At 34.4% G+C, this 20071-nt stretch overlaps 1 protein-coding gene across 24 annotated transcripts in view; it reads left to right on the forward strand.

Moving 5' to 3' along the window:
• The window catches only part of SPEF2 (sperm flagellar 2), a 109168-nt gene that overhangs the window by 43670 nt on the left and 45427 nt on the right, over positions 1-20071 (forward strand). For 14 of the 24 annotated variants that reach the window (XR_010426498.1, XR_010426497.1, XM_064641261.1 and 11 more), the window contains 6 exons: positions 225-366; positions 3014-3121; positions 6168-6306; positions 7522-7760; positions 18580-18648; positions 19560-19666. Coding sequence is in view for 22 of the 24 variants with exons in the window: in XM_064641261.1 (XP_064497331.1) it covers positions 225-366; positions 3014-3121; positions 6168-6306; positions 7522-7760; positions 18580-18648; positions 19560-19666 (804 nt within the window). In the remaining 2 variants the exon portion in view is untranslated. Of the gene's footprint in view, positions 1-224; positions 367-3013; positions 3122-4529; positions 4678-6167; positions 6307-6974; positions 7098-7521; positions 7761-8337; positions 8408-10113; positions 12200-14313; positions 16608-18579; positions 18649-19559; positions 19667-20071 lie in introns of those variants that run through there. The other 10 variants (XM_064641264.1, XM_064641266.1, XM_064641277.1 and 7 more) reach the window with 8 other exon arrangements.

A 20071-nucleotide genomic window follows, 5' to 3' on the forward strand; every position in this document is an offset into this window, starting at 1 on the left:
CAGGGAATGATTACAGAATTAAACCCACTCTGTCTCTGTCTTGCATTTTTGATGTACAATTATATTTTTGGTAAATAATCAAAGTTTAATCAATTAGTTAAAGTATCTCCTTTATTTATGTGTCTACTTATCATTAAGTATTTTCAGCAAATATAGGGAATTTGAAACAGTAATTGCACAGACTTCATGCTATGTACTGTGCTGTGTGTGACTATGGTGTCAAGGTAACAGCTGAAATAGAGCTTAGAGAAATGGAGGAAGAAGAACATCAGCAGCAAAAACCGAAAGAAGATCCGAAACGCTCAGGCAAAGCTGCTGGGAAAGATGTCAGAAAGCCTTCTACCAAATCACTTACTAAGAAGAAAGGTATTTAAAATACAAGCTTTGTTTCAGCAGTGCTTGAAATTACTGAAATGTAAATATGTGAGTAATACAGAAATGAATAAGCCAAGATATTTAATTTGTATTTACTTTCTCTTTTAAAATGCAAAGTGTGACATGTCAGTATAAAAAGCTGGTAGTGATAAAAAAGGGCAGAGGTTTTTGAATGGCAATTGCATTTATTTAAACATATATGTTGTCTTTATATGTAGGAATAAAGATTCTAAATAGGACATAAATATTTTTTCTCCATGTTCCGTACTGGGATGGAATGGAATAGTTAGAATTAGTTTATCAAATTAAATAAAATTCTATTAAATTCTGCCTATTTGCCAGCTATAAGTCAAAATATTTCAAATATTAACATTAAGGAAATTTCCCTGTCTGACCATCCAGGAGCCACTCTGGCAGTCACACTCTGCACCACTTGAGCTGGGACTGAGGTCCCTTCAAAGCATGGGGCTCCAGTGAATGGACAGGTCCCCAATTGATTCCTTACACAGCCCACACTTGCACAATCAGTCCAGGTTTCCTTTCAGGCTCCATCCCAGGTTTCCCACGGCAGAGTCTCAGACGTCTGGATCCTTAAAATAATTTAATCATGGTGCAACAACAGGATAAGAGCTTGAACTGGTACCTTTAAGGAAGGACCCTGAACAAAGGAAACCCTGGGCTCTTATTCACTCACAGTCTAAGTGCACGAAAGTTTGGGGTCATTGTCTCCTGCTGTGACTCTGGGTGTCCAGTCCCCTGGCAGGGCCCCGGGCCCTTTGTTCTGCAAAGGGTTGGTGCCAGTTCACAGCCTCTTGTCTCAGGCTCCCACCACCCAGAACTCAGCCTGCAGCTCCCAAAGCTAGCTGCACTGACTGCATTCCTTAACAATTAAAATAATAGGACTGGAATGGAATGAGTAAATTATCCAGTATCTTAAAATATACTGAAATTAATTTAGTAGCCATATAGTAGCATGGATCAATTAATGTCCATAATTTTTATGTGTAACTGCAATGTGGTGTAAATAAAGAACATAGAATCTAATATCATCTATAGTCTCAAAAAAAAGCAACTCCTATTGAGGGAGACCTCAAATGTAGGCCTGGTAAGAAACTGTCCTAATTTATTTGCAAAAGGGGAACAGGCAGTCTGCTGGAAGGGATTGTGGTGTACAAGGCTGTTTATACATTTTGTCATAACTACTTCCTTGTGCAGGTAGTAGTTTATGTAAGTTCCACTTTTTTTTTCCTGCAAAATGTCCTAACTTCAGCAGGAAGCAAGGCTAGTAGCCTGAATCTTTTATCTTTTGTGTAGACATTCTACATGTCAAGAGAGGGGCTCATGCCCTGCGATGCGAGGGTAACCTGAAATTCAGGTACTCCATTTCCAAGTGAGAAAGCTGTAACTGCAGAGTTATTGTGCATAAAGCAGATGACTTTTTTTCTTTTACGGACATTTAATTTGCACTCTACTCAGTTCTCTCCCTCTGGTTGATTCTGCCCTTACTTAGTAGGTCGAACAAGCATAGCCTTGCAAATACTTAGCCAATTGTGAGCCCCAGAGAGCCGGAGGCTTAGTTTAGCATTTAGTCCAGCCCAAGAGAGTAGCAGATTTTCAGACTTCTAGAAAAGTTTTGTGAGAAAAAAATCAGCAGTCGTCACCTGCTGTATGCTAAGTGGCTAGGTCAGAGTTTGTGGATTGCTTCTTGGAACTAAATTTTTGTTCCTAACTTGTACCAGACAACTTACCTGTAATCACAAAACCATAAAGTGATAGAACTGCAATGAGAACTCAGCTGTGCATTCCTCCTGGTAGAAGAGGAAGTGTCAACTGATGATTTGTAACTGAAGTATCAACTTTGATTTAATGTCAAACACAGCGTTACTGTAGTGTTCCTGTGACTCAAGAATTCCCTGGGAAAGAGCTGTGGGCTAGTAACTGAGTGATACAATTTAGCACATGTAGTTTTGTCATTTCTCGATTTGACCATTTGCTTTATGTTGACCTTATGTATCATGCAGAGGTCATTATTTTTTTTTCTGTAACATCCCCATCTGCTCTTCTTCTAGGATAAAGCAATTACAAACATTTTAATATTTTTGAGTAATAGCCAAAGTGACATGGCTACAGAATCTCTAAAAACATTATAAAATACCTTTACAGTATCTGTTCATAGATAAACAAGTTAAAACAAGCTGGTAATGCAGATTACAGAATGGTTTGGAAAGACATAAAGAAACAAGTGTTATTCAAAAGATGTTTATTTATCTGCTGGTTGTGATAAATTGGTAGATATTAGGGTCAAACAGGACATTCTGACCATCTAGGGTCAAAACAGAGGCGCACCTACTCAGTCATGATTTTTCCATTCAGAAATACGTTTTAGGATGTCCTTTGAGCAATTTTAATACAGTTGTATATGCTGGGGTATGTTTATGGAGTGTTAATCTTAGCATGACTTGCAGATGTAAATCACATTTGATAGCTGAGCACCCACCTGCATGTTCTCATAATGATCACATCAAGTAAGGTAGAAAGTATAATTTTTCTTTAAAAAAAATATGCTAATAAGTGCCTGTATATTGATACACAAATTTACTAGCAAAATCCAAAGACTGAAAGGTCTGTTTTCCTGCAGGATCACAGAAGAAAGTCAGTGTAATTCCTTTAGACCCAGAAGAATTAAAGAAACAAGAACTGGCACTTAAAATAAAACAAGAACATCTGAGTGCCTTGAAACATGAGGGTATGTTACTATTTGGTTATTTATATTGGGAGGTGATTGTTATTCCTAATTTAGGTAGTGTAATAGTCAAAACTAGCCAGAAACACTAGAGAAAATGGATGGATAAGAAGGAAAAAAGAAAGGAAGAGAGTAGTGTTTGGAGAAATCAGGATTTTTTTTAGGGTGGTAATTGCCAGTGCTTTTGTGATAAATATATTAAAAGTAGAAATATGATTTTCATTCTTTTTGTTCTCTGTTTCTTTTCATCTAATTTAATTTGGCATGACTAAGCAAATATTTGCCATGAGAGTAAAGGCTTAGCATTGGTGGCTAGCCACTTTTCAGTATTCAATTGAATTGAGTTCAGTATTTGAAATATTTTGATATGGGAAAGAATTTTTTGGCAGTTGTATATTTCCTTGATATTCTTCTCTGATTCCCTCTTCTTCAAGCCACATGGGGTTCAAGCAGCAGGATACAGATTTTCTTTATTCTTCCAAGCTCCTTTACAGACAGACTCTTCAAAAACTACGTATTTTTTCAGTTATTCTGTCTCTTTATCTGTCTTATCCAATAACTTCCAAGCCAATTCAGCCAAAAGTAGATGTCTGAGAAAAAGAAGTCCTAGATTGAAAGAGGTTTAAAAATTTTTTTGGAGATGGGTTTAAACTAAAAGAAAAATACCTCTTTATCACTAAAGGGAAGATAGAGCCTAGCTGTTACAGATTCTATCTGGCAGCAGTTGGCAAGCCCATCACCATACATGTTACCTCTTTGATGGGCTAACTATTGCATAGTATTTTATTATGAAAGTTAGAGGGCAAACAGCAGTTAATGAACAAAACACAAATTCATAAGGCTTCTTCAGGTCCAATCAGATCAAGTGCTTGTACACCTACCACTTTCAACATGTTTTAATACAAAAGCAGTCTAAGAATAAATATTCCATGGTTTTGGAGTAGTGAGGAGAAGAATAATAACTTTGAAGATCCTAGTAGCATGAGGATGAATGTTATTCATTAACGTGTTTTGTTTTCTTTGCATTGCTTTATTTTTATCCTATATTTGAAAAAAAAAAAAAATCTATCTCGTATTGGCCTTTTTAGCCACCAACGTGCTTGCAACAAATGTGGGTAGAGCCCTTCCCAAATCTTCGTTTGCGAAGCCCAGCCATGATTTGAAAAAATCCAAGAACCTAAGGAACGCTAAACACGTTGAGCTGTATTTTCTATTTGCACAGGCACGTAGTTGGTGTTTGAGAATCACAGTTTCACTTGCAGCTTTGGGAACTTGTTCTTTTGCTTATACAGCTACACTGAGTCTAGCAAAGTCATTAGTTGTGGATAGTTGCTAAGTTTTTAATGTTGATTTCATGTATCATTTCTCTGTTGCATCAAAGTACCTTGCCTTTTACTCTGTTACTGTTAAGAGAGCAGCTTTGTTGGTGAACTGTGCAGTGCCTACTTCTAAACAAAAATCTGTAACTACTGATAGCAGCTTCACAAAGAATGTGCAGAGAAGTCACAATTAAGGCAGCCTTAAACTGTACTATAGAAAGGTGACTACACAGGCACAAAGTATCCTCTAAGGTACTTTCAACTTAGAACCTTTACTTTTTCCTTTGTGAGACGCAAATGTTTAAAATGTTGAACATCAACTCTTTATTGCTCAAAACAGAAATTGTGCAGAGTTGCATTATGCTGTGACTGCAATATCATGTTTAAAGAACAATGCCTTATTTTTTGTTTTTTGCAGTCCATCTTTTTACATTGGTTGCCTAAAGAAGGTTTCATCCCCAAACCTAAGTATTTTTAAAAATTAATAGAATGTGCAATAAATATAGTTATATAAATAATGTGACAGTCTTTAACTTTGAAGTCACTGTACCAATTACTATAAAATATTATTTATTTAAAAGACTCTGTCATACAGAGGGTTAAATATGAAGAAAAACCAAGTTGAATACTGAATTTGCCTTAAGGATTGAAAATAATCACTATCTACTGGTCTTCTTTCCTTAGTCTTTTTTTTTAAGGCTTTTTGCCAGTTCCATGTATCTCTCAATATATTGCCTTATTAGCTGTCTTTTCATGCAGTTGGAATCCTGTTCTTAAAATCATACAATGTCATGTTTGGATAGGAAGGGACCCTTAAAGCTCACCTAGTCCACCCCCATGTCAAAGGCAGGGACACATTTAACTAGATCAGGTTGCTCAGAGCCCTGCCCAACCTGACCTTGAATGTTTTAAGGGATGGGGCACCTCCCTGAGCAACATCTTCCAGTGTTTTACAGTAACCAGTTCTCTCACACTAAATTTTATTTCTAGTCTGAATCTACCCTCTTCTACCTTAAAATCATCACCACTTGTCCGTTCGCTCAGGCTCTACTAAAAAGTCTGTCCCCGTCTTTCTAATAAGGCCCCTCTAGGTACTGGCAGGTCCTATAAGGTGCCAGAGGAGCCAGCAGACCATATTAAACTATATTATCATTAAATTCTCAATGTTTTTAAAATTTTCATGTAGATATTCTATGCATAATTTTGGTAGAGCTGAATTATTTTCTTAGTGCTCAATAATCAACCTCTTTTCTAATGCAACCTGAGTTTGAAGGTGTAAAATGGATATGTAGGAAGCATGGGGCAGAACAAGTGAGGTTAATTTTAAAGGGTTGGAGGTTAGAAATAGAAAAGCAAACTTTTCGTGTGATTAACATACGTAATGATTTAGGTGTGTTTTCTGTAACATTTTTTCATAACAGAGTACTCACACTTGTATCATTAAGATTTTAGGTCTGTTGCTGTATTAATTTTGTTCAATGTCACTGCTTACTTTAACATTCCCTCCACCACTGGGTTAGTTTTATTAAGCTATTTCTTGCCTTGTGAATTCTGATGCTTATAGAATACACACTTTTGTAAAATACAGGATGCAATAGAGATGATTCTGAGAAAATAACTTGTTCAAGAATATGAGAAATTAAGTGTTTTAATGGAGTTAAAGTGCTTAAGACTGAGAACTTCCTAAAATTTTATAAATATTACTCATTATGACATTACCATTTAAACAGAGGCAGCCACAAAATCTCGACTAGAACTTATAAAAGAAAAAGCTTTAGCATTTCTTGAAGACCTAAAAATGAAAGCAGAAGAGGCTTACAGAGATATGGAAAAGTGGCTTGGATCCACCTTCCTGGCAGAAATGGCCAGGTAATGTATACCAATTTTAAACAATTTTATTTTTTTTTACCTAGACTATAGTAGTAAATATGGTATTTTATGTAAGGAGAAATAATTTGGGAAAAAAATTTTAAAATAATAATTTTATTTCATGAACTGAAATTTCATTTTATCTTCAATACCTGAGTGGTAATAACTGATTTCCTGGAAGGTTCTGCTGATAACTGTAAAGGTAATTATCAGTTTTGCTATTTTGTTGTTATATATTTCTAGTCTGTTTATTGGATTGCAGCTTTGGCAGATTTACAAGCAGACAGCCAGTTATTCCATTTAGTAGAAGGCTCTGTATAATTTCCATAGCTTCTGTCACTTTGGAATGTGAGATCATTTTGTTTCCTGTGCTTTACACATGTTGGAAAATTCCACCTACCGTTATTACCACTTTCTGTAACATTTCTCAAAATTATTTCAAGGACCATTAAAAAAAGTTCTCCTTTGCAATTTTTCTGTCCGAGTAACTGAAATGTGCTTTGGACACTGTATGACACAGACCATCTGGCATAGAATGACTTCTGTTCATATCATTAAAGAGCTTTTACTCTCCAAAGAAAAGAGGTCACTTTGCCCTTTGTAAAATGTTTCTGCCCTGTACTAAATTTTAAATCATACCTGGGACAGTGCTACTTGATCCATCTCAGTGCATGCCCGAGAAGAAAGACATGAATGTAGGATGTGAAGGCTTTAACAGGCAGTAGTTCAAGCAGGCAAAGCCTCTGCTTTCCAGCCAGTTTTATTTGATCTCCTGACAACAAGTGCTACCAAAGACACAGTATTTACAGAACATCATATCCTTTTTTTCTGACACTCCAAGCCTGTGTCTAGTTGGATGTAACAGACAGCTAATGTCTTTCCCTGTATAAATTGTACTCATTACATTTGAAACGGGAGTTCATATGCCTCTCTACAATGCTGCCCTAGGAAGTGCTTTCATATTTTTCCATCTGGTCTCTTTTGTGTCCTAGATCTGACTTTATATAAATTTCTTACCGTAGTCAAAAGATGTCATGCTGCTAGAGGAGGAGTAGACTTCATAATGATTTTGCTGATTACAGGATTTGCACAGAGGATTTGTTATTCTTATTTCAGAAAAGCTCTATAAGTGTAAACACATTAAAATTTAAAGCTATGTTATTAACATTGTGTGTTTAGAAGTACTCATGGTTTTCTTCACTTGCACTTTCACAGTGTTGAAAAGCTGGTTGAGGCTGCACGATATCATGTTGAGAGTTCTAGCAAAATCCAATATGAAATGACTTTAGAAGACACAGATTTCTTCATCAATGGCGATGTAAAAATGTTTCCTGACCCTGTTCCTGACCCTGTTCCTGTACCACAAGTTCCACGCATAAAAACTTCTAGAAGTACTCTAACTATTTCACAACTCACTAATCTTCATAAGCAGTTTCTACAGGTGGCACCTAAAGGTAGGAGATTTTTTTTTCCTTTTAACTCCTAAAGGGCTGTTAAGTTACTCACAATCTGGAGTAACTGAGAGCTGCTAAACATTAGTATGACTAAACATATTGATGAAGATCATGCTAGAGTTAAAGATCTCACTACATAGAAAACTCGTAGTACAGAATACTGAAAATGTAAAGTACCAGACCGCTTGAAAGCTTCTAATGGCTTTGTTGTGGGCTTTGTATCCACAGGACCACATATTTAATATTCCTCCAACAGCTGCCTCTGTAATATGTTTTTAGAGGGGTACGTTTCATGCTTGCTAAAGATTCAAGTCTGTAACTTGTTTACTAAATGACAGCTCAGTGAACACTGAAGCTGTATTATTTTAAAACACAATTTTAAAGAAATCAGTATTTTCATGAAACTATTATAAAGGGTCTATTATAACTATTAATCATTATATCCTCCAGTCAATGTGTGCCTGCTGTTTTGGATCTTAACGTAGATAATGTGATTTGTCAACTCAAATATGTAGTTTTTCTTTTCCTTTGAATGTGCACTGATCATATGGGTGCCTGCTAATTATGGGAACCTTAGGCTTAGGATGGTTGAAGAGACTTACTTGCAAAACTTCCTACAACTGTACAAATGTTACAAAATAATTTAGGTAAGGCAGTTTTTAAACTGAGATGGAAAGTAGTTACACACATATTTGCAGTGTTTCATTACTACCAGTGTTCCATATAAAATTTTAGTATGATTGCCCTTAAGATTGTGAAATACAGTGTGTAAACAACTACTTGCAATTTTAAATCCAACTCTTCCAATGTAATAAGGCCACAAAGGCACTATGATGTTGAATTAAATGCTTTATTCAGAAATGCTTTTATGAATATTTATAGAGCAATTCCAATTTCCTTTTGCATATGAAACCATTTTAGGCAGAAAGATGTTTACAGTTTTCCCTTAGAGAGATGCATATCATCTCATCTATAGTCGAGGAGTGTGGATGTGTGTGTAAGCATTTCAAAATCTTCTGTAGAGACTAATTTTGCAGATAGTATTGCATACACTATGACACATAAAACTAAAAAATCTGTATGTTTGTAATAATTAGATAGTGCCAGAGAGGTGGAACACAGATACCAGTATGACTGGTCCTTTCACTTAAAAAGGGTTTTTTTGGTTTTAAGTCACTCATTCTTTAAGATATTTAAAACCAAAAAAATTTGTCTATTACAAACTTTAAGACAGACCAACTACTTTGCTTGTATACTTGTAATAATTAGCAAGAAAACAATTGAAATATTTATCTGTTACAATATTTGTCATTTTGATAATATTATATTCACTAAAATGACCCAACATGACTTGCATGGTACCCAAAAAACGAAATATCTTGACTTAGTAGTCCTGAGACAGTAAAGGAATGGTGGTGCATGTTGTCTGGGACAATGGGAGGGAATTATTGTATAAAATAAGGTCCCAAAAACATGCAAAAGCTTTCTTCTAGTCTCTGGTGACTATTAAGTCACCTTTTCTGGATAGCTGAATTAGGATGAAAATCACAAGTTGTGCAAGTCATCTTTAAAATACTTCTTCCCATTCTTTTTCTTATTTTAAGACAACATAAATCGTGTCCTACATTTCCTAAGGCAACCGCTCCCCTTCATTATAAACTCATTTCTCTCCTAAAACATCAGGAAAATTTTTCATATCCATCTATATCCCCTTGTTCAATAGAATGCTGAACATAAAATACATGCCTCCTTAGTAGTTAGTCTCTACTGAACAAAAGAGGGGAAAACACTAAAGCACCCAGCCCACTGGCAATGAAATTGTTGACCGGCAGCTCTAAAGCAGATACAAAAAAGTAACAAACAAATCCCTGCCTTGGAGAACCTCTAAACTGATCTAGATGTGCTGCCAAACATCTTATTTTTTCTTATTCTCACCAACCCAAGCAGATCTCTCAGTGTTTAATGGAAGTCCACTCAAACAAGCACATGAGGCATAGGCTATTAGGCAAGTCTAAATAGAATAAACCTGCCAATCTCCTTGTCGTATGTGAATAGCAAAATTCCTGAAGTGGTTCTCAAAATTGCATATTAGGCTTTTATAAAGCATTATGGAGATTACATGAAGCAGATTTTTACTTAGAAAGCAAGCACATAAAGAGTAACAAAGAAGGGGTGATTATGTTGGAAGAAGTGAACATGTAAACAGGTTTCTTACTGGATATTTGGTAAATGTCAAAAGTCTTTTCAAGATATGTTTAACAAATTGCTAAAATAAAAGCTAGAAGTTGGCATGCCAATATGCTTTAAAGAATTTTGATATTCACAAAAGAATTCATATAAAAATTGTAAACAGTTTTGTGTTTCCTAGGAATTTAAAGTTTTAAAGAACTGCCGGTTTACCACAGACAACTTTGTACTGTCCTGCACACTTGGTTCTCCATGGAAGCACATTACTCTCCATTATAAGCAGCGATGGACAAAAAAAAACCCAGCTTATGCTGGACCTTCCTACCTACTGACAGTCTTTCATTTGATAAGGAAATACTTTTTTTTTTTTTTACTATTCCACATGCCATTACCCAAACTCAACACGGCTCTCCAATAATTGATGATTTCACTAACTCTTTTGATCAAGTTGTTGACAGTGCTCTAATATGTTACCTCAGGAATGCTTTTTTATAGGAAAAGCTGTGGCATGTAGAGCTACTAACTCTTACTTTTTTTATTTTCTCTTCTATGGTCTCTTTGGATGTGTGCTCTTCTTATAATCAAAATTAAACTATCTATTAAATCTCATCCCCTTTGCTTTCATTCAGCACTATGTTCTTCCTATGACCACATCTCTTGTCATTACAATTAGCATACATATAGAATGTCTTAGTTCTCTTCTAAAGATGCTTCAGAAAATGCAATTTGGGTATGGCTTTGCATTACTAAGCAGATCAAATTGGATTCTATCCCAGACTATGTTCTCCATCTTATGACTGAATCACACAAAGGAATTTTAAATTTATTTTTTTTTCATAGTCATGATCTTTATGAACCATTCCAATTTAATTATAGAAGCCATTATTCATCAGAAATAAACTTCAGTCAGGTTTAAAAAATTTCTATATCAAATAACAAAAAACGTTTAAAATATTTATGAAATTATTAAGTAGGCTACTAAGATGTGAACATAAAGGACAGCCTATAACCAAATTGTATTGCTATTTCTTTTCAAGTTGTAGGCTTGTCAGTTGAATTTTACTGTGTTGCTAGATTTGGAACAAATAGATATATTAAAGTGTTCATGTAGTTCAGCTGAATTGTTACTTTTTTAATATAATATTTTTTTGAATCAGAATTTTATGCTGACCCTGGATAATGTCTATAGATTATGCTTTCTCTTCCCAAGCACTCTAGAAGCAATTCAGGATCTTTCATTAGTAATCATCATGACCTGACTGAAGTATGTAGGGATTGAAGTTCATATATGAGCACAGAAATAGGTTCATCATCTCTAACTTACATTTTTTCGAGACTATTTATTTTCAATGTGCTTTTTAAAACTTGAAAAGAAGAAAGGTTAAGTTTGTAGACAGAGGACGTATCTTTTACTAGATGAAAACTTGGTAATTCTACTGAAAGTTCCATTTAAACCTGCTGTTATATCTCTTACTAAATCATGTATGTTACTGAATTTCAGAAATTTGCGACTATTTACCTATGGTGTTTATAAATCTCTGTATCTAATTACTTGTATGGAACATATTTAACATGGTTGTATATGTTTCTGTGCATTTTAATATATATATATCCAATTTTAAGATTTCAGTCAGCACAACAGAGGACCTCACTCCTCATAGCATCTGTACAGCACCAGAAATACCTTACTCTCTGTGATTCTAAATTTAAAATCCCAATTCTTGCTATTTAGGATTGGACATATAGCAGAATCAGTAATAATTAGTAAATAGATGATGTAAATATTTACAGTGAAATTTGCCTGCAGGGAGTGATTAGTCTCTCAATAACTTGGATGGAAAGAATCATATATTTGAAATTCTTGTCTTTTTCATCTAAGTATGGAAGTATCCCGTATTATTGCCTTTTAGACTACTAAAGTTAGATGAATATAATTCATCCTCAAGGTTTATTTCACTCATGCTACAGAGTCTGGTGCATAACTTGCATGGATCATCATCCAAACTTCTTGATATTACTATGGAAATATTTTTCTCAGTGAAAATCTGTTCAAATGTTCTGGTAAAATTTTATGAAAAGGAAATATTAACATAATTCTCATCTCTAGTATAGGTTTGTTGCCTATGTAAATTTATAATCTGAATCTTTAATAATTAGAGATATACTACTTTGTCAGTTTAGGGAAATATTTTCATGCCTGTATGAAAATATTCTGCTGATTGGTGTGTTATTAAAAAAATCTCTTTTTTATATCTGTGCAGGGTGATTGCTCTTTGGTTAAATGTCCCAGTCCTGGTTCACACGATACAAATCCAGCGTACACTTGCACTACTGTCATTCTTAATGCTCCTTTTTGGATGTTTAATTTTTCTGTTTTCAATTTCATTTGCAGTCATAATCTTAATTTCTTCACTAATTACTTTTTGCATTTGTTTATGATGTTTCTGCACTGCTTTTTGAAACATATAAAGGCTTTCTAATGTCACCTTGTGTATCAGGGAATGATACTACCTTTTAAAAAGTTTTTAATGAAAAACAAGTTTACCTTGTGTAGCTTTTCCTACTTTTTGATTTCATTGATGACAAACTTTATGTGAAAAAGAGGCTGCTTCATAAGTAGTACAGGCTGGCTTCCTTTTGTATCCTGTGTTCTTTCCAAAGTACTACTGCAACAGATCCCACCTTTTCCTTTTCCTATGTTCCCAGTTTCTGCATGGAAACTGAAAAATGTTGGTAACATTGAAGGTTCGTCTTACACAGAATATTATCCCTGGCAGTGGATCACAGGTCTATTCTGACCCTTATTTTCTAAGTTCCAGGAAATTTCTACAGGTGCCCACAGCCCTCAAGAAGCAGTAGGCACTATAAATATGTTACAATGATTTTGTCCCTTCCACCCTTTGACTTCTGAAGTTGCAGATCCATTAATCCATCTCTCCAACTCTTTTTCACCTAGTCTTGTGAGTTTGTGGCTGCCTAATGCTAGGGAAGATTTTAAATCTTTACTGTATGTTAAGAATACTTCTACCCATCTTTTGGATCCTGGGTATGGTACCTGTGCACGTCAGAAAAACCTTCTGTGGTCTAATTGGTTTTGCTGTCCATGTGGACCACAACTGCTACCTCAGTTTTAAAGTTCTCTGAAAGGATCACTCAAATGTATTTAAACTGCATGTTCCTAACTTTTTTTAATATTATGGCCTTTCAGGATGCTTAGAATAGAATGGAACAATCAAACTGTCATTTTTTACGACAATGGGAACAGAGAGTTCTCACAAATTGTATAATATATATTAAAATTTGCTCTTTCCTGTAAAATAGAAAAGAGTGGCATACAAAAACTTGTTTTCTTCAGACCTTTTAAGGCACCAGGAACGGCATTTCCTTCTATGATTAGCTTAATGTAATCATAAATTTTGCCTCTTGACGTACACATCACAATAAGGAGGGCGGGGAGTCAGACTGGGTTTAGGTTATTTGCTCAGGACTTTACTTTTGCTATTTCACAGTGAATAAATAGATTTCTAGTTGTCTTGCCTCCATTCTGCATGTAATTTCTCATCTTTATATGGTTGCTTTCTTTTAAAGTCCTAACTTTCTGGCAGCAATGTACTAAAAGAATCATTAAATTACTGGCCAAAAGTAGGAGATTCATAAGCTCTAGAGATAAAATTTTCAAAAATTTCAGCTTATGGTGTTTTCTCCTACAAAATACAGGAAAGGTCATCTTCAGAACAATCTGGGAAATGTTAATGTTTTAAGACTGTTTTAATTTGGAGAACAAAATGAGAAGCTTATACAGTTCCTTGTTCTGAAAGCAGTAATAAAATCATTCTGTGTATAAATACATCTTAAGAAAATCATGTCAGCTACATGTGCCTTAGAGCATCTTATGCTTTTTTGTCAGGTTTTTGATTATGTATTTACAGACTTGCTCCAACTTAACTTTTCTGCTAATGTCAGGTATAATGGGCATTGTAATAAGTTTGTGACTTCAGTAGTATCTTCTGGAGACATTTTTCCTTGAATACCCTTCTTAATTCCTCTTCCTAATTCTGCTTTTCTTTGTTTCCAAAATAGTATTGATGCTGCAGCCCTTCACTGATTGCATGTTCTGACAAACCCCTGATAATCAAAAGGAAATGGAAGTCAAAACCGACCATTTCTTACAAGAATCCTGGGTAGTCTCCAAATTATTTAAGAGTAGATCTCTGTTTTCCTTGTTCTCCTTCATGGCTGTTTGTTTCAAGTCACAGTCTAATCCCAAATTAACAAGATTAATATGGACAAAAAAAAGAAAATATGCAATTGATATTTTATGGAATAATAACTATTATATATTTAGTTGTTTCTTTTTAAATTATAGCCATAAGAGCACTGAAGCAATTTAAAAGCAAGAGTAATTCTTCTAGCAAGAGAGAAGTTGGTGACAAAGGGAAAGAGAAGAAAGATTTGGAACATCAGAAAAGAAAGACGAATCGTCAATTTCCAAAAATATGGCTAACAAAATACTCCTGGTTAAAATATGATGATGAAAGGGGAATAATGTTTTGTGTACCATGTCGTAAACATAACGTGGATTTGGGGGAAAACATTCATAATTTTTGTTATGGCACTGATGATTTCAAACTTGAATTTATAAACACACACCAGAGTAGTGAAGCTCATGCCTGGGCTACCTGCATGGAAGCTGCCAGTACTGCTTCACCAGACACAGCTTCTACTGAGCAGATGTTGAAGAGCATGAACTCCTTAACATTAGGGAGAGTAGAAAATATTTTTAGAACATACCATGCTATGGCTAAATCTGGTTCTCCCCTTGTAGATCTTGATTAAATTTACAAACCAGATAAGCTTTAACATGACCCTTCACAGTTTTTCTCAGACTTATCCTTCTGAAGACTTCTCTACAGAGGCAGAACAGATCCATTGCTGATTATTAATTGCACAAATCAGTCTTCCCATAACAAGTACTCTTACAGCCAGGATATGACCAATATACTTCACAGTTTGAACCACTTTTCTTTCCCCCCTGTAAAAATATTTTTGAAAGTTGTAATAAGAATGCTTTATCTTGATTCTTTATCTAGGAGCTGAGAATAAGTATAGTTCAGAGAAGTATCTGATTTCATATTTTCATAATTATACATATTCTAAATGCAACTTTCTACTTGATAATTTCCAATCAAGGTAAAGCATACCAGCAGAATATATTTTTACCATCAAAGAAAAAGCGATGATTTGTATCAAAAGATAGATAAAATTAAATCATTAAGGACCCCTCTTACTTCTTCCAACAGTAATGAAGATGTACTAGAGATAATTTGGGAGAAATGAATGTGAGATTATTCACCTTTAAATCAACCCCTTTTCTGAATCAAGATCAACTCTTTACTTTCGCTGTAAAATGTGTGTAATAATAGCAGAAACTGCACAATACCGTTCCTTACCGTACTATATCATGTAACTACACTATATACACACACATATACACATATATATTTAGTATTTTGCATATATCTAGTTCTAAATAGTATGTCAGAAATGGAGTAAGTTTTGAATGAGTGCCTTCTGAAGGGATTTTAGTCCATTCAAGAAGAGTTAATCTGTAGGGATCAGAAAAAGGATCAGTACTGTGAACTATACAGTGGATTATGGAAGATCCATCATTGAAATATGTTAATCTGTGATTTCTCAGACCAAAAAAAAAAAAAGTTTAGATATATTTTACCTAAGAAGCAATAGGATATATATTGTACAAGGTACCTTATTAGATATGTGGCATTGCTGATGCTGAGGGTTTCCTCTTAAATCAGATAATGCCAAGAGGATTTTTTCCCCTCTTAAGTTTTCAAATGGGAAATTTTTAACTATGTTGAGATTAGAAAATGTGTTCCCAGAATGTCCAACAGCTGAAGACAAAAAAAAGAAATAAAATCTGAAAGTATATTTAGAATCTATAACACTGAAGTCACTTCCATGGTGCAGGGGGGCATGTTTTCTCATAATCTTCCTTTCAGCCATGAAACTAGGAGAATTCCTTCAACCTTGCCTCTTGGGACATATTTTCTAAGCCTGTGATGATTCTTGCTGCTTTCTTCTGGGAAGTCTTTAGTTTATGTACATCCTTGTAGATCTGCAAATTCCAAAATTGTATGCTAGCAGAAGCTTTAACATCTGGGAGAAGAAAACAAAAAAAGGATTATTTCCAATGTCTTTATGTGTACTTTCTGGTAATATTGTGATCTGCTGTAGTCCCTAGATACTTTTCTATACAAATTTTACTTTATCAGTAAGATTCCCATTGTGCTGTTTATGCAGTTCATTGTTTCAGCCCGGTGGGACACTTGACATTAATCCTTATTGGATAGTGTCCTTTTATTCTAGACTGTATCTCCAACATGTAAAGCTCACTTTGAATTCTAATCCTATTATTCTCCAGTGTGCTTAAAATTCCTTCCTGAATTGTTTTATCTGTAGTGTAATAAATGCATCAGTTTGTCAATCTGTTTCCTCAAAGTACTTTGATCTGTTTCTGGTGAAATTTACTTACTGATCTTCATCATCTCTTGAGTTTTTCAAAATCTTCATGAATACTGATTCTTTTTCCACAGTGCTTGCTACCTCTTCTAATTAAAAATGTTTCTGGACATTTAATAATTTCATTTTCTATTCATTCTCCTACATTATTCAACTAAAACTTACTGGGTTTGGTTTCTTTTATTTTGGGCTTAGCAAAAAGATTTTATAAAGAGCATACCTGTTTTGAAACGAGTCCTGTTACGTGGACAAAGGCAATTCTGGGAATTGTTTTCCTTGTTCTTTCCTAGAAGACATTATTTACTTTTACCACTTGCAGAGTGCCATTTGCAGACACTGGTATTTTTTTCTCGGTACCATCTGTGTAGCTGCCCACTCTCAGGCATCTCTCCGTGATTATAAAGCATTAGCAGCTCTTGAACTGAAATGGTGAATCACCTTTCGTCTCAGATTATAATCAGATATTCAAAAATGATTCCATGCTCTGTAATATATACCCAAATACATTAAATCGAGACAAAATGCCTGAAAACACAGTGAGGAAAGTATTTCTTATCTTTTTTTACATGTTTATGAGGGATTTCCTCTGTCTCTCTGAGACTTCCTCATCATTCCTCCTACATATGTCAGTAGGAGGAATTAAATCACAGTCCATTTGAAATTTTTGAACTTTTATATCTTTGGAATTATCCTACATTAGATGTTTCAGGAGGAGGTAATAAAGTAAAAGAAATTGCCCTACAGCACATCAGCAATTCTATAATTAATGGATAGGAAATGGCTTAGCTCTGATTGAAAGAGGATGTGTTTCTTCACATTTCCCACACAGGAAGAAAAGTGGGTAGATACTGCAGATCACCTGGCAGAACTTAAATATCTCACAGTAATTCATGTTTGTCATAATATTTACCTGAAAACTGCATTCTAGCATTTTCTATAATCCAATCTAAGTTCTATGATTGTGAGTAACATTTTAGATTGCAATCCTATTTCAGACATTAGTTTTGATGCAATTCCTCTTAAAATTCCTTGTCTCTCAAATACTTTTTATGTATGTTTCTAAAGTCATGTAGCCTCATAAAAAAAATTAGATGAGGATCTTAGTGTCCTTTTAGAATTTTATGCAGAAAAACAAAATTAAATTTCATTTCAGGAAGCCATAAGCTCATAGGAAATACAGGAGCTACATTCTTTATTGGCATAGAGGGAAATCATATTAGGAGTTGAACTGTTGTGAGAAAAGTTAGATTGTCAGTAATCAGATGTGGAAAGGCAAATTTCAGCAAAAAATGCAATTAAAATTATCATAGCTGCTCTCTTTATGGTAAAGCACTTGGAAAAAATGAGACTGAAAGAAGATGTAAAACTTTTTCCTGTTGTTTTTTGTGTGAAGTGTACACTGGCTCCTTCATGGACCATAGACTATTCTCCCCATGAACCACTAAAATGTTACGTGGTTTATTGAATTACTTATGAAGTCACCCAGTAATGATGCTTTTGTTATGCAGGCTTTATTGTGCCATATGGAAATTATCTGATTCTTGTAGCACGAAGTTTTCATCAAAAAACAAATTTCTGGTTACCTTAAATTATTACATCATCAATCCAGAGTACTTCAGTAAACAGCAAAGAGTTTATTACATGGTTTTTTAGAAGATATTCTTTCTCAATGTCGATAACTCAAGAACTTGCACGAGGTGACATCAGAGCACTGTTACCAGTCTGCCAGTATTTTTTCCGCAGCCTTTGCTTTCATGCTGAAATTGTGGTAGGATATATGGCTTCAAGTCCTTCCTTCTTCCTCTCCCAACAGAATTTAACCTTCCCAAATCTGTTTTTTACCTCTTCTCTCCAAGCTTATATATGTGTAGGATTCCTCTGCTGTACTAAGATGTGCTGAAGGCATTAATTCTGTGTTTTCTGATTGGACATTAACAGAGACTGTAGACTATCAATTCAAATTGGCTACTGGATTTTGAATACTGACATGAAATTAATATTCAAACATTCTTAGTTTTTCTACCACTTACATCTTTTTTCATAAAGTTACATTTCACTCCACTGTTTTGCTTCCAACAAAAATGTCTCTTAGCCATAAAATGTGCACAGCTGTGCTTTTTCAAAAGGACAAGACTTTCGACTGGAAAGAGAAAAAAAATAAGTAAGTCTTACCAGTATTTCACTGATTGTATATGCTTTTAAAGTTAATCTGAAGACTTCCAGTTTTGATGCTGTGGAAGTGATCATAACCTGACCAAATCAGCTTTCTCTCTAAATATTTAAATAATTTGAAACTTATTTTCCAGGTTTTTTTGTTAATGCAGAGGTTTTGAATTCTCACTGAGTTAGCAAAGTCTGTTTCTGGAAGAAAAGGCTTCTATCTGTCTGCTAAATTTTACATACATAATTGTGCATTTTAATACCGAGTATAACATTTAAAGTTTGCTTGCTCATAAGCAAATCCATGCCTATTTAAAAAAACAAATAGGACTGTTAGACTTACCTGTCTAATGATTTCTATAAAATAAAATTAATGGAGCTATTTTTAACTCCTGCAAGTCAGTTCTAAAAAGCTTTTTAAACAGATCGATTTTGTTTCAAATTTCAACAAACAATGGTCTGTGTTTCTTATCCTATTCTCTAACTTATGCATGCTTTAAAGTGTGGAGATAGATTTATGATTGATTAAAATAGAGGACAGTGGGGGAAAAGATTGGTAGGTATTCAACACACAGAAATCGTGTGATTGGTATTTTTGAATGCTCATTAACTGTCAGTGTAGACTGTGTGAGGATGGATTAGCGATAACAATGCAGATCAGAACAAGTATCAAAAGAAATGCAATGCATTGGAATATTTGGTATTTTGCTATTAGATAGGCCACACGATTTATTTTAAATGAGGAAATTTTATGTTTGGCTTTGAAAATATTAGCATTATCAATATTGCATAATAGCAAAACAAATAAGTTTCCCACATTGCTATTAAAATTAAAAAAAAACAGATTTCCTTTAACAGAAGAAGTCTATTTAAAATGCTAAATATATTTTTTGGTATTGACTTTTCTATTAGGTTTCATACGAAAGAAAGTATTTATTGACATTTTTAGTCGCTTGGTTAATTTGAATCGTGGAGTAAATTGCCTTCCTGATCGATGGATGAACTTAAAACTTCCAGATGTAAGTTAACCCCTGTTTTCTCTTCAACTGGAATATTGGTTTGTGCAATATTGTGCAATTAATGCAGCATTGTCCTTATTAAGATAAAATCAAGATTATAGTTATTATAGGATATCAGTTTTTCCTTAAAATTCTTCTGTTTCACTAGAGGATTCTGGAAGCTACTGCACCAGAAATAAAATGCTTTTGTCAGCAATATATTTATTTACAATTTTCAAATCATGGGGTTTTTTAGACACCATTGAAAATTCATTTCCAGGAGTTAAAATAACACTGTTTGTGTTCTTCATTCCAGCACAGGAAATTAAAATCTGGAGCTGTATGACCTTAAACTTACTTATCTAAGATTTTCAGGTTTAGGAACATGAAAATTAGAATTTAATCTTTCCAAATCTTTCATACTGA

The sequence above is a fragment of the Pseudopipra pipra genome, chromosome Z (assembly GCF_036250125.1).
Source record: "Pseudopipra pipra isolate bDixPip1 chromosome Z, bDixPip1.hap1, whole genome shotgun sequence".
Lineage (NCBI taxonomy): Eukaryota > Metazoa > Chordata > Aves > Passeriformes > Pipridae > Pseudopipra > Pseudopipra pipra.